This window comes from Carassius auratus, chromosome 20 (assembly GCF_003368295.1).
Source record: "Carassius auratus strain Wakin chromosome 20, ASM336829v1, whole genome shotgun sequence".
Taxonomy (NCBI): Eukaryota; Metazoa; Chordata; class Actinopteri; order Cypriniformes; family Cyprinidae; genus Carassius; species Carassius auratus.
This window is the reverse complement of record NC_039262.1, coordinates 13,282,297-13,295,014: the sequence shown is the minus strand read 5'-3', so window position 1 is coordinate 13,295,014 and position 12,718 is coordinate 13,282,297. Positions and strand designations below refer to the sequence as shown.

The following is a 12,718-nucleotide window of genomic DNA, read 5'->3' as shown; positions in this document are numbered from 1 at the left end:
AATACAAAAAAACAGTAATATTGTGAAATATTAGTTTAAAATAACTTCTATTATTATATTTTAACTGTAAAGTATTTTTAAACAGATGAAAAGTTTTTTTGCAAAACACTCTTACCAATCTCTCTTCAATCATCTGGAGATCCTGGTTGACTTGACGTGACAGTAGTCTTAGTTTGCTTCCAATGACGTGGAGTTTTTCCCGGGCTTCAGCGCTGTCCTCCCCACCAGCCTCAGGGAGCAGCTCAGAGACGATCTCCTGCAGGGAGCTCACCCGCTTCTGTCTGCCCTGCAGCTCCTCTGCCAGATCCTGCCACCAGGGGGTGCAAAACATGAGCACGGCACACAGATAACAACACAAGCTAGAGGTCAGTCTTGATGGAGAAGCTGATGATGTTCTGCTTTGGGTTTCTCGGACTCACCTTCAGGGTGTTCCTGTGTTCCTGAAGCACGGAGGGCTGCACAGAAGGGTCGTTCATGTTCACGGTGTAGCGTCTGCTCTCTGCATGGGCCAGCCATAGCAGTTGAGAGTGGACCGTCTCGTGGAACTCCTACATGAGTGCAGATTGTCAGTGGTGAGAAATGAAGTTTCATGTGGCATTTCCAGTGAGGTTTTGTATAAAAGTTAGACAGCTCTCTCACCTGACAGCGTCCCAGGGTAGTGCGCAGACTGTCCTCCCACCCCTCTAGTCCCGCACAAGCTTCTGTCCAGCGGTGATTCATGGTGCTCAGACCCTGCTGAAGCTCAGGTGCTCCTTCTGTAGCTCCCTGCTGCAGCTCTCGAGCACCCAGGTTCAGAGACAGCATCAAGGTCTTGTAGCGAGCAAATGTCTTCTGCATGTCCTGTGCAATGTGGAGCAAATTAGAGTGTGAAGACAATATATTTTCCTTTCCAGTGTCTCTTATTAATAATCTAAAAGATCGGATGCAACTTTGATGCTCACTTTAAGTTGTTTGACCCTCTCTTCTAAGATTTCGACACTGACGGCAGTCTCAGGCTTCTGCAGGCTGTCCAGCTCAGGGGTGACCCGGTCCAGCCAGGAAGTGATGTCGTGCAGGTCAGAGGTCAGCTGCTGGGGGTCTCTGGTGCAGCACTGCTCTTTACTAACTGCTTGAGCCTGCAGCAGCTCCCAGCGCTCAATCACTCCTGCACAGAACATGAACTTCATTAAGTGAAAAAGATCCATATATGCACATCCGTCCCTCTTTTTATAAACTAATTCATCCATTCTTTTTATATCTACACATCTACCCAACCGTTCCTCAATTTGGCTATGCAATTATCTATCCATCAATTCATTAAAGGGATAGTTCACCCCAAAATGAAAATTCTAAACTCTGTTGATGAAAATGACAATTTTCATTTTTGGGTTAACTAACATTTTAATCTATTCACTCATTCACCCATTAGTTCATCCAAGTCTATCCAACTTTCCATTAGTCCATAAGTTTATCCACCTATCCATCGGTCTTGTTACATATTTACAGCCCATCTATCAATGCATATGTACATCCAATTTATCTATCTATCTTCTTCTGTCTAACTAGCTATCTATCCATCCATCCATCTACCCAACTATTCATCCATCCGTTAATTTACCTCCCTATCCAATTTCTCCATTCATCTTTGGATGCATCTGTTTGTTTACCCACCTTTCCAACTATGTATCCATCCACTCATCCATCCATCCATCCATGAGGTGGCATGAAAATTTAATTATATGCTATTTTTGATAAATAAGAAGCCTTCATGCTTTTAGACTCATCTAAATGAAATGGCAAGTAGTCCCATGCACATGAGATCTGCGTCAGTGCCTGTACCCGGCTATTTGTGAAAATCGTATTACATGACTCACGCAGGACGAGTACCAGACTCTGTGTTGGACAAAGTGTCAGTACCTGACTGCTTGCCTGCAGTCTTGAGGCCAGTGAGGCCTTGTTCCTCCTGCTGTTCCTCCTCATCCAGGATCATAGAAACCCGCTTCACACTCTTAATGCTGCCGCTGCACTCAGACATCAGCTGGACCTGCACAGTGCACAAACACATCACGCATGCACCACGATCACCCTTCATGCAGGAACTACACGTTTATGCTTTCAAAGTCTGCCTGAGGAAGAAGACAACTTGCAAAGTTGGTGTTTATGACAGTGCTGGATTAAGTAGGAAGGGGTATATACTCACGTAGCCTTGTTTAAAAGGTGTGCTGGCATGTGCAGGTGAGGAGGATTCCAGCTGGAAGGATTTCCTTTCAGGCGGGTTTTGAAAGTGCCAATTCTGTGCTGTGAGTTTGTGAGAGAAAGAGGGAGATTTAAGTCAGTGCTCAAAACCAGCTACAGTACTTCATTTGGGCTGATGACAGAAATGGACACAAGAAGTGGAATTATTTCACTTTGCAGGGATCACGAGGAATCAAATCAGACATTAAATTGACAGAGGCTGTTATTGTAGGATAGTGAAGTAGGAACTATATTGAATCCAAAAGTAAATCGACAGCCTACAGTATGTCCTTATGGACCAAAGCTGTGTTATGCATTTCAGAGGCAAAACTTCTGTTTTTTTATAGCAGAGGGGCAAAACCAGACCATCTACTCTAAGGATAAGAGAGCATCAAATCTGTCATGAAAACGTTAAATAATAATGTTATTGCAATGCAAAACAATTATAAGTGGATTTCATTTAAAAAAAAAAAACCTCACACAAATATGTTGTGTATGCTTCTCCAGTAATGAGCAAAGCTTCAAGAGTGTGCGGTTTAGATAAATGAATGTTATTATGTTCTGCGTGATAATGAAAGCTCTAGAGGGGGATAAGCAGGTGCACTGAGCCATGTGAGAGGAAGGGACGCAACCTTCCTCTGCCCTCTCTTATACTCCCTGAGATCTGGACATGCCCAGCTCTCAAGCCTCCTCTTTCCCAACAGAATCTCCCCACGGGCCCAAGTCTTTCATGATAAGAGCACATAGCAGAACAGGGTGAAGGGAGGACGCTTGCATCTTTTGATTTGAGAGAGAAAGTTCTGCGCTGACAAGAAAAATACCAGGCCTTTGATGATCCAGCAAACCCAGTCTATTCATAAGCATACCGGCAGTGATATGGGAGCAAGATACGATGGAGAGAGAGAGTGGGAGAGAATAATGTTGAGAGAAAGTAAAGAGAAACTGAACAGATGTGAATGCGCCAAAAAAATGTAATAAGATTCTGCAGTAATGCACAACTAAAGCCAACTGCACATAAAGGGACATGGGGGCCTACTAAAGGCTCTCCCAAAGATGACTTTGTCACCTCAGATGAGAATTCTGGGATTTCTGTCACCTCTAAATGTGGAGGGAGGCTGAAAACAGTAATATGAAGACCCCTTCCAGCAGTCAGAGTCCTGGGAAAAAGTCTCAGCCTCAGACGATGTGCCAATGGACATAAAACTGGCAAGAGCTGGTTAAAAAGTCTCAATCTGACAGCTAAATATATAATTTATGGCTTTATCAAGTTGCTCAAAAAAGTCACGTTACATAAATGTGTGGTCAAATTAGCAAGTTTTTGAGAAATGTGGCAGATAAAACGGCCCATTGAAGATGGTACTTTTCAAACCAAGCAGCGTCCTGTTGGTCAACGTGATGAAACCAAGGGACCAATTTGAACCCATTGCAAAATCTTTCACCTTCAAGCAGAATTCCCAAACACGTTTTGCTGAACAACAGTAAACGTGACCATACCTGACAGGGCAGAGAAGAAAGCAGCATCCTCTTCCTCATCGTGTGAAGAAGAGCCGCCAACATCCCCGGTGTGGTCCCACTCCAGAGGGATGGAATCCACACTCATGGGAGTGTCACGGCCCGAGCGCTCCTGAGGTGGCGGTAACAGACACATGGAGGGCTGGCTGGAGGAGACTGTGCCCTGTGTCCCTCTGGACTGTCCACCATCAAAGACGTCCAGCTGCTCCTGCAGCTGCTTCAAAGAGAAAATACTGTCATCCATGCATTCATACTCTATAACATCACCCATAAACAAAGTTATTAGCACAATTCTAGTTCGGATTTATACTCTTAAAAGTATAAAGAAATATATACAACCCTTTATGAAATTTAGCGATTTAAAAAAACATTTTTTTTAAGTCTCTAAGAGAATGCTCATATGTAAAATAATTATTTAAATGTATATATTTTTATCTATTTAAAATAAAAGCAGAATTTTCGGCAGCCCTTACTATCCCCAAACTTCTGAATGATAGTTTAGCATAACACACTTTTAAATAAAGCTAATTCACAAAAGGGTTCAAAAGGGTCTCAAAATAAGCAAATACATATAAAACCACAACGTAAAAACATTTGAGCATTTATGATACCGGACGGAGACTGGTGAGGCGCTGGTGGAATTGGGCGACTCTGCCAAACACATCTTGACAGTACGTGTGCAGCTCCTCTAACTCATCTTCTATCTCAACAGCGTCTTGAGGACAGCTCCTCTGAATCAGACCCTCCCCAAACACGATCAGAGCGTCAATCTTGTTGGTGTTCAGAGTGATCTCCTTCTTAAAACTCTGGAGAGTAAGAAAGTTTAGTTAAGTTCTGTCATCATTTACTCTTTCCATCTATAGACTAAACTTCTTCATTTAAAGGAAACACCGTTTATTAACCTTCAGCTGTTTCATCTTGTCTTGGACATGGCTCTCTGAGAAGTTCTCCACATTGGTTAGCTGGCGTTCTATCTCATTCAGCCAGATAAGGAGGCTTTCACGGGTTCCCTCAAACTCTTCTCTCTGGCTTGTGAAATGCTAAATGAGAAAAAGATGTTCAATTATGCACTCAAGTAAACATAAATGCACAGATAACACGGAAAAAATGGTGTGTCCGTGTCCTCACTCGGAGTCTGCGCAGTATTGCAGCCACCCTCCTCTGGAGCGTGTCCCATCGCTGGTTCCCATGATGCACCATGGCCCTGAGTCTGCTGGCTGCATCGGCGCGGTTCTCCCATGCCAGTCGTCTGTACTGGTTATTAATAAACTCCAGCTGGGTCAGGCTCTCATGTACCTGCCTTTGGAAAATCTAAAACAACAAATCAAACACTACGAACTATGACCATGCATCTGCTATTGCTGTAAACTGGATATTCCAAAAAGATCTCATTTAACACTCCATTTCCATGCAAATAGTGTGTTTTTAACATTTCCGAAGTCATGCATAAATGACTAAAACATTCAGTCAATGAAAAACTGCTGACAGGCCACGGATGACTGCTTGAGGAATCTGATATTCCCTTAATCGTACTGATCGTGTTCCTAAAACATCAGGATTAAACATTTGACTTGCACTAAATGATGTAAACACAATGGTCCAGTAGCACAGCCATTCGAAGGCTCTTAGTAAAGCATTTTGTTGGAATCAAACCTCATATTTCTGGAGTTCCTCTTTGGCATCAGTGTACAGGACGTCTGATGAATTGGGTTCAGCAGCGGAGCGCTCTGCTACGTTCAGCCAGTTCTCAAAGGAAGAGTAATCCTCCTGAAACTTGCACCACAGCCTCCATGTCTCTTCAATCCTGTAAACAGACATAAGTATTAAAAAAAAACAAATAGTTTAATGCTATATAAATGTACATTTAAAATGACATTGATGTAAATCATAATAATAAACAATTTAATGTAATACTTAAATATTCAATGTGCATGTGTGCACTTTAAAATACATTAATGTATCTGCACTGTAATTCATGTTGCACTTATTTATTAAATATAAGATGTCATCTTTCACAAAAGCATAATCTATGTTTGATGAGGTTACAGGGCATTACATCTGAACACATTTTATCATGCAAAACAAACTTTTACCAGTATCTCTTGGAGTCATACCTAAGTTTCCTGTCCAGAGACATGGAGCAGATATTTCTCCAGCGCTGGTCCAAGCGCTGTGTGGTTTGCTGGATTGAGTTATTCTCTCCATCGCTGCTGCAGGCATCCTCACGCAGAACCATGTCACACAGGTTGAGCATAGATGCCACTCTCTCTGTGTACTGCTCGATGTCACGCTGCAGGTCCTAAACATGCACACATATGTTAAAGACGTACATGACAATCTATCAAACAGTTAAAAGATAAGTGCGCTTATTTTCAACCAGCTTTGTATTGTTATAATATAAGTAGTATATGTAAAAAATACAAAACAAATCCGATGTACGTTGTGAATGTTTAAGTTTTTGTCAAAAAGGGTACGCTGCAGCCCTTTTTCTTATTTCAAAATGTTTTCAGATGTACACTGTTTTAAAGCTCAATGAATTAGCCCTATAAACAGTCTGTATTAGTGCTGCATAATCTTTCAGAATTTATGCATACATTTTTTTTTAAAAGAATGTGCCGGTCCTTAAAGACAATACACACTTTTACTAATCTACAATCCGGTGTTTCAGCTCTTTAAAATCTCCTATATATCTTTTTTGATTTGCTGACCTGTTGCTCAGCCAGTCTCCTTTGGATCTCATCTCTGTGGTAGATACTGTAGTGAATGGGTTTGGCCAGCTCAGCTTCAATGTGAGTGAGCCAAGAGCGAAGGTTTTTCATGTTCTTATCCAACTGCTGCATTTTCCCCAGCGTTTCTGTCAGATTTTTCACCCTGTGAGAGAGTGAGAGATTGCGCATTCATTTTGATTCCAGGGCATTATCAAAAAGACCATTTTGGAAAAAAACTTGGGCATTTGGATGAAACCTATCCAAAAGTCCTTTATAACCTCCACTAGATTAAAATGTATTTTCTGTGACAAAGAGTCTTTTTTTTTTTTTTAAGAAAAGTAATTGTTAGTAAAGTAACCATTTTCTTTGGGATCGAGGACTTTGTAGTTAAAGGAACCCAATGAAATCCTGTCAAAGTTCGATTCACCACACTTTATGTTAAACAAAACAACAACAAAAAAGATAACCCCAGGTCAGATAACACTGAAGAACAGACAAAGGGTGTTTGTCCCATGGGGATTAGCTTGAACCATTTAAGTGTGACGGTGTGAAGCTTCTCATTCTGTTGTTTGAGTGACTGCATGGCCTCACAAACCGTCTGAGCAGCCATACCTGCAGATGGCCGGCTGTGTGATTATAGCCTGCCTGAGTACATACTGTCCTCCTGGCCCCATTGTGCCCCTGTTCATAAGAGATAATATGAGGTGACAGACCATTGCCCCCTCCACCCCATTCCAGCTATAAAGCGGGACTAGGCCACACAAGCCATATGGCAAAGCTGAATCCAACGACACTAGTAAGGGCTATGTTAATTCCCCCCACTTCAGTATTAGCACCATCTGGCTGCTTCAGAACACGTCACACCGCAGGACTGACCAGTCACATGACAGGCTGGTGACATCATAGACAAGATTGGAAAACATGGAGTTGTTTGTTTGCTTGCTTAGGGCCACCACCTGATTCATATACTCGGTATGTGCAAATTTCCAACTGACTTAATGAGATTATGATTATGAGAGCATATGCCAGCTGTGGTAACCATCCTTAGTACTGAAGATCACATCAAATTCTGAAGACATAAATGAGTTCATGGGGGAAAAAATAAGTAAATTAGTTTTATTAGTGGGGAAAGCAGCTGTAAATTGGCAAGGAAAAATTATATGATTCAAGATCATATTTTTTTTTTGGCATATCTACTATTAACTGAACTTATACATCTGTAACACAGGGACATAGAAATGTGAAAAAATCTGAAAAGAGTTTTAAACACTTTAACAGTACCAGTGTTATTGTAGCAGAATGTATACATTATTATAATATTAGTTTGTATTTTTAATTAGCTTTTATTTTATATCAAGTTTTATTTGTAGTTTGTAGTTCTTTTTGTATTATTAATTTTGTTATTTGCTTTTGACATTTTTTTTTTACATTGCTATATAGCTTTAGTTTACTTTTTTTAAAGCGTACTATTTAAAAGTAATTCTATTACTTCTTATACATTAATGTATCAGATTTTTTTCAGTTAGTTGTCAAGGCAACAATTTAATTTGTTTAAACTTTGTTTAGAAAAGTTTACAATTATCAATTTTAACTTACTTTTTATATTTACATTTTATTTCAACTTTTGGTTAATAACAACATTGAACAGTAACTACAACAACAACAACAATTCAGTATTACAACAAGCATACTTATTATAACAATATTATGACAGCATAAAATCATATTAATATAATATTCACTGCATCCGAAAACTTAGGCAGGTGACTTGCTGCCTCGCTGACTTATCAGGCAATGACTTTGCAGGCAGCGTTTTTGCACAAAGGCACCTCACGAAACTGATTTTGGACAGGCTTCTGAGGCAGTGTAATGGTTTAATGATCTACAGCAAAATATAGAGAGCTTTGTTGATAACTAATTGAATATTTCATTACTGCCATATTGATTTCTCGCTAGAAATGACATCAAAAGTGGAAAACGTTGATCAGAAACATACATTTACACACAAACTGACCACCGACCACAACTTTCAGACGCCATCTTTATTTAGTTTGCTTAACTCTCACAGAATGTAACGCACAGGATTGTGGGATATCAAAGGCAGCGAAGGATACATCTATGCTGTCTTCAAAAATCTGCCAGATGAAGGCATCTCAGGAGACAGGAAGTGAAGCTAAAATTGAATTCGGACGTGCCTTGATGCCTTACGTCCTTGGAATGCGTCCTCCGAAGGCAGCATTTTTCAGTTTTCGGATGCAGCCATTGTTATATTCTAGTTCCATTTTTTTTTTTTTCAATTAAAGGCTTTTCAAATATGCATTTCTATCTACGGGCATAAATTGCTGGACAAAGGCACTTCTTACACCACTTTCCTCTACATGTTTATTTTTGCAACGGAAAGAGTTATTTTCCCAGCATCAGCTTTTTGAACCACTTGCTAACCATCTACTGATCACAACAGTCTCAAAATGAAAGCTTAAGCACTTTTTGTTTTTCAGTCTGGATAAAACAATCAGTTAAATGAATATAAAAGACTAATAAAAGGCTTTATGACCTCTAACAAGTCTAAATGAAAATGCACAAATGAAAGAATGAATCAATCAGTCCTTGAATGGAAAGCAGAAGGGATGCAGGCTAAGGCATTTAAACTAATAAAGAGCTTTGATCAGCCATCAATCAATGCATATAGAGCAACAATACCAATCATCAGGCAAAAATGAAAGAAAGGAGTTATCAGTTTAGCATTTTTTTCACCACAGTTCAGATTGGCTCATTTGTTTTTTTCTGCTCACCTGGCCTCAATGTTGTCGAACAGGTGGTGCCAGCGGTCGTTGACATCTTGCAAGACCCCGTGGATCTCGGCCTCCTTAGCCTTGTCGCTGGCCAATAGAAACTGCTCGCCCAGCTGCTTGAGGTGGCTCTTGTTCTCGCTGAAGAGGTTAATCTCCTCCATGTAGTCCTGAAGAGAGATGTGCACAATGAGCACCGGCCTCTCATGTGCTTTACTCATTAACACATCCATCCCAAACAAAACCGACTAACTGCACTATGTCTCTGGATGGGTCTGACAGCTGTCAAAACTACATCCATTATATCAGCATGAGCCCTCGTTAAAAAACAAGACAAAAGAGGAACAATTATTCCCAGTGACCCAGCGGCAGCCCAAATCCTTTTCACTTTCTTCTCTGCTTTTAAGGGTTCACCTGTTTTGTTTAGTCCAGCCTGGCTCACTATGAACAGCAGGCAGCAGAGTTATTATAGCACTGGCCATCAGTAACTGAGCTAGAAAGAGACGATGGCCAGTTTTCTGATATGTGATCATTAGTGACGTGGCCTGAAACCCTCAACAGTAAACTACATGCTAATGACTGCAGAGTGCTTGAGGTTGCACTGTTTGATGGTGAGAGAGAGACTGCACATACGAGGCCATTGTTGTGTATGAACAAAGAGGTAAACAGATGAACAGAGTTATTCATTACAACACTCTGCCCTCAATTTTATAGAACATGCAGTAAGCCAGATTAAAGCTAATCTATGATGTTTAGAAAACAATGTACATTTGTAGCAAGTTTGAGTAAAAATGGACAAATGCTGTGAGTGGATAGAATAGAGCCTCTGTGAAATGTAAAATCTGTGGGGCCTCCCTTGGGAACGCTTAAGTGTGCTGTTCATTTGAGACAGCTTTAATCCTTCATAGATACTCATAATAGCACACAGCATATAATACCATATTACTGGCATACTTAAAGGTTAGTTCACCCAAAATCTTAATTATGTAATTAATAACTCACCCTCCTGTCATTCCAAAGCCATGAATTAAAAATAAACCAAAATCCTGGAGTAATTCATTTACTGAATTACAATTGTGTACGAAATGTGCTATATAAATAAACTTGCCTTGCCTTGCCTTACTCAAACAGTACACTGACTGACCTGCTGTGAAGAGAGAACTGAAGATGAGCACAGAGCCGAGCCAGATAATGAACAAAAGATTGACTCGTTCTTGAGTCAAGAACCGGTTGCATGGGGTTTCGGATCACCAGCAGTTCTTTCGGACAATTCAATTGAATAAACCTGTTGAAGAAAACGTTTCACCGGTTCTTTTGCGCTTGACGTAACGGTGTCATTGGCGATGATTGTCCTTCATTCAAGCCTTCGGTTTACCTGGGCTCTTAAAATTAGCACAGAATCAGTTCAGAATCAATCACCAAAAGAATCCGTTCAGTTCAGACGCGCTGTGTGTCGGTCTGCTTCATGCTGAATCACACATGCACAGTATCATCAGCTCCTCGGTTCTCGAATCGGACACGTCTGACAGAACCGGTTCTTGACTCGTGAACAAGTCATTATCTGGTTCGGCTCGGTGTTCATCTTCAGTTCTCTCTTCACAGCAGTTCAGTCAGTGAACTGTTTGATTACATGAATTACTCCGGGATATTGGTTTGTTTGAACTCAGAGGGAGTGTCAGCCACATTAAAAAAGTTAACAGCTTTAAGTCATTTGTGGATTAATGCGTATTGGAGACGAGTACCGTTTAAAACGATTCAGTTCAATTTGGTGAACTGGTTCAAAAAGATCCGGTTACATCGAATGATTCGATCGCGAACCGGACATCACTAAACTTCTTGGCAATGCTGAATAAAGTCGTAGTTTTTGCTATTTTTGGACTAAAATTTATTTTCGATAATTAAAAAAATTCTAACCGACCCTCTGATGTCACATGGACTACTTTGTTGATGTTTTACCTTTCTGGACATGGACAGTGTACCGTACACCAAAGGAATTTTAAAATATATTGAAACAGAAAGCAGTTACCATATTTTTCGGACTATAAGTCGCACCTGAATATAAATCGCATCAGTCCAAAAATACGTCATGATGAGGAAAAAAAACAAGTCGCACTGGACTGTAAGTCGCATTCATTTAGAACCAAGAACCAAGAGAAAACATTACCATCCCAAGCCACGAGAGGGCGCTCTCGTGGCTGTAGACGGTAATGTTTTCTGTTAGTTCATTTCTCCTGGTTCATGTCAAATTAATTTTGATAAATAAGTCGCACCTGACTAAGTCGCAGGACCAGCCAAACTATGAAAAAAAGTGTGACTTATAGTCCGGAAAATACGGTATTTTAAATTGTAATAATATTTCATGATATTACTGATTTACTGTACAGCCTTGATGAGCAAAAGAGATTTCTTTAAAAAATATCTTATAGACCCTTATAAAAGTTTTAATGGAAGGCAGTGCAAGTTGTATATTTACAGAACAAAAGACTGTGTGGGAATTTTAATTTCTGGATGAACTTTCCCTTTAAGGAGTTAAAAAAAAAACATAGCAATAAAGAAAACTCTACCTTTTTAAGTTTCTCAACCATTTCCTCGATACTAAGGTTTTCGCCCCTATGTGCCACTTTTTTCTCCATCTGCATCAGCCAATCACAGAGCTCCTTGTTTTTATCATTGAAGATGATCCAGGCGTTCAGGCGATCAGCTATTTCCTGCTTGCGAAGTGACACCTACATACAAGAGGAAGAATAAAGGGTTCAAATGTTTCAGTAGGACGAAAATACAGTAAAGACAGAAAAGTTTCCCAGATATCAGCACTGGTAATGACATTTTATTTTTCATTATAAATGACATTTATTCAATCAAGAAATATCTCTGAGAGCATGTGGCCTACTCTCAAGTGCTTCAGAGAGTACAGAAGAACTTGCACTCTTTGTGGCTGGTTCACTACCTCAATTCACATACGAGAAAAGACTTGAAAACAACTCTGCTCAAAGGTGTCAGGTTACAACTATATGACGTTATTCTTTAAAAGCCAGCCATCCGAAAAGGCTTTTAACAAAACTCATCTCACACTGTGAGATTGATTACTGGACTGTTAAGCAAAAGAGTAAAAAGCAAAGGCCCTCACTTTTACTTCTTTCTGTCAGTAAGGGGTTTGTCTATTAGTATGTACTAATACCAAGACACACTAGGGGACACGGGCAGTGCTTTGTAGTTCCCTGTTGCTTGTGTCATGCCTAGATTTCTGGGGCTTACATGCGGCCTTTTAAAAAGAACAAAGGCATTTTCACTGCTACATTTGTCAGTGAAGGCTACACGTTTTCCTTGATCCATTAATGTCACACTGTAATAGAATGTGATATTGTAGTTTTCCTCCAAAACAAGAATATAAATCATGAGTTTGAAAGAAACCACAAGGACACAGGTTAGTTAATCACTTCTATTCACAACCTTTTTGTTGAAAGCATTATTGATGCATTTCCTTCAGCCCAAGCC

At 40.1% G+C, this 12,718-nt stretch overlaps 1 protein-coding gene across 1 annotated transcript in view; it reads right to left on the bottom strand.

Annotated features, from left to right (window-relative positions):
* LOC113037934 (nesprin-2-like) overlaps positions 1–12,718 on the bottom strand; it is an 80,308-nt gene that overhangs the window by 595 nt on the left and 66,995 nt on the right. Inside the window, 15 exon segments of the mRNA XM_026195247.1 lie at positions 116–307; positions 420–548; positions 640–840; positions 942–1,144; positions 1,897–2,023; positions 2,180–2,277; positions 3,709–3,940; positions 4,338–4,532; positions 4,629–4,766; positions 4,855–5,037; positions 5,380–5,530; positions 5,841–6,025; positions 6,435–6,597; positions 9,227–9,393; positions 11,788–11,949. Coding sequence (XP_026051032.1) covers positions 116–307; positions 420–548; positions 640–840; positions 942–1,144; positions 1,897–2,023; positions 2,180–2,277; positions 3,709–3,940; positions 4,338–4,532; positions 4,629–4,766; positions 4,855–5,037; positions 5,380–5,530; positions 5,841–6,025; positions 6,435–6,597; positions 9,227–9,393; positions 11,788–11,949 — 2,526 coding nt within the window.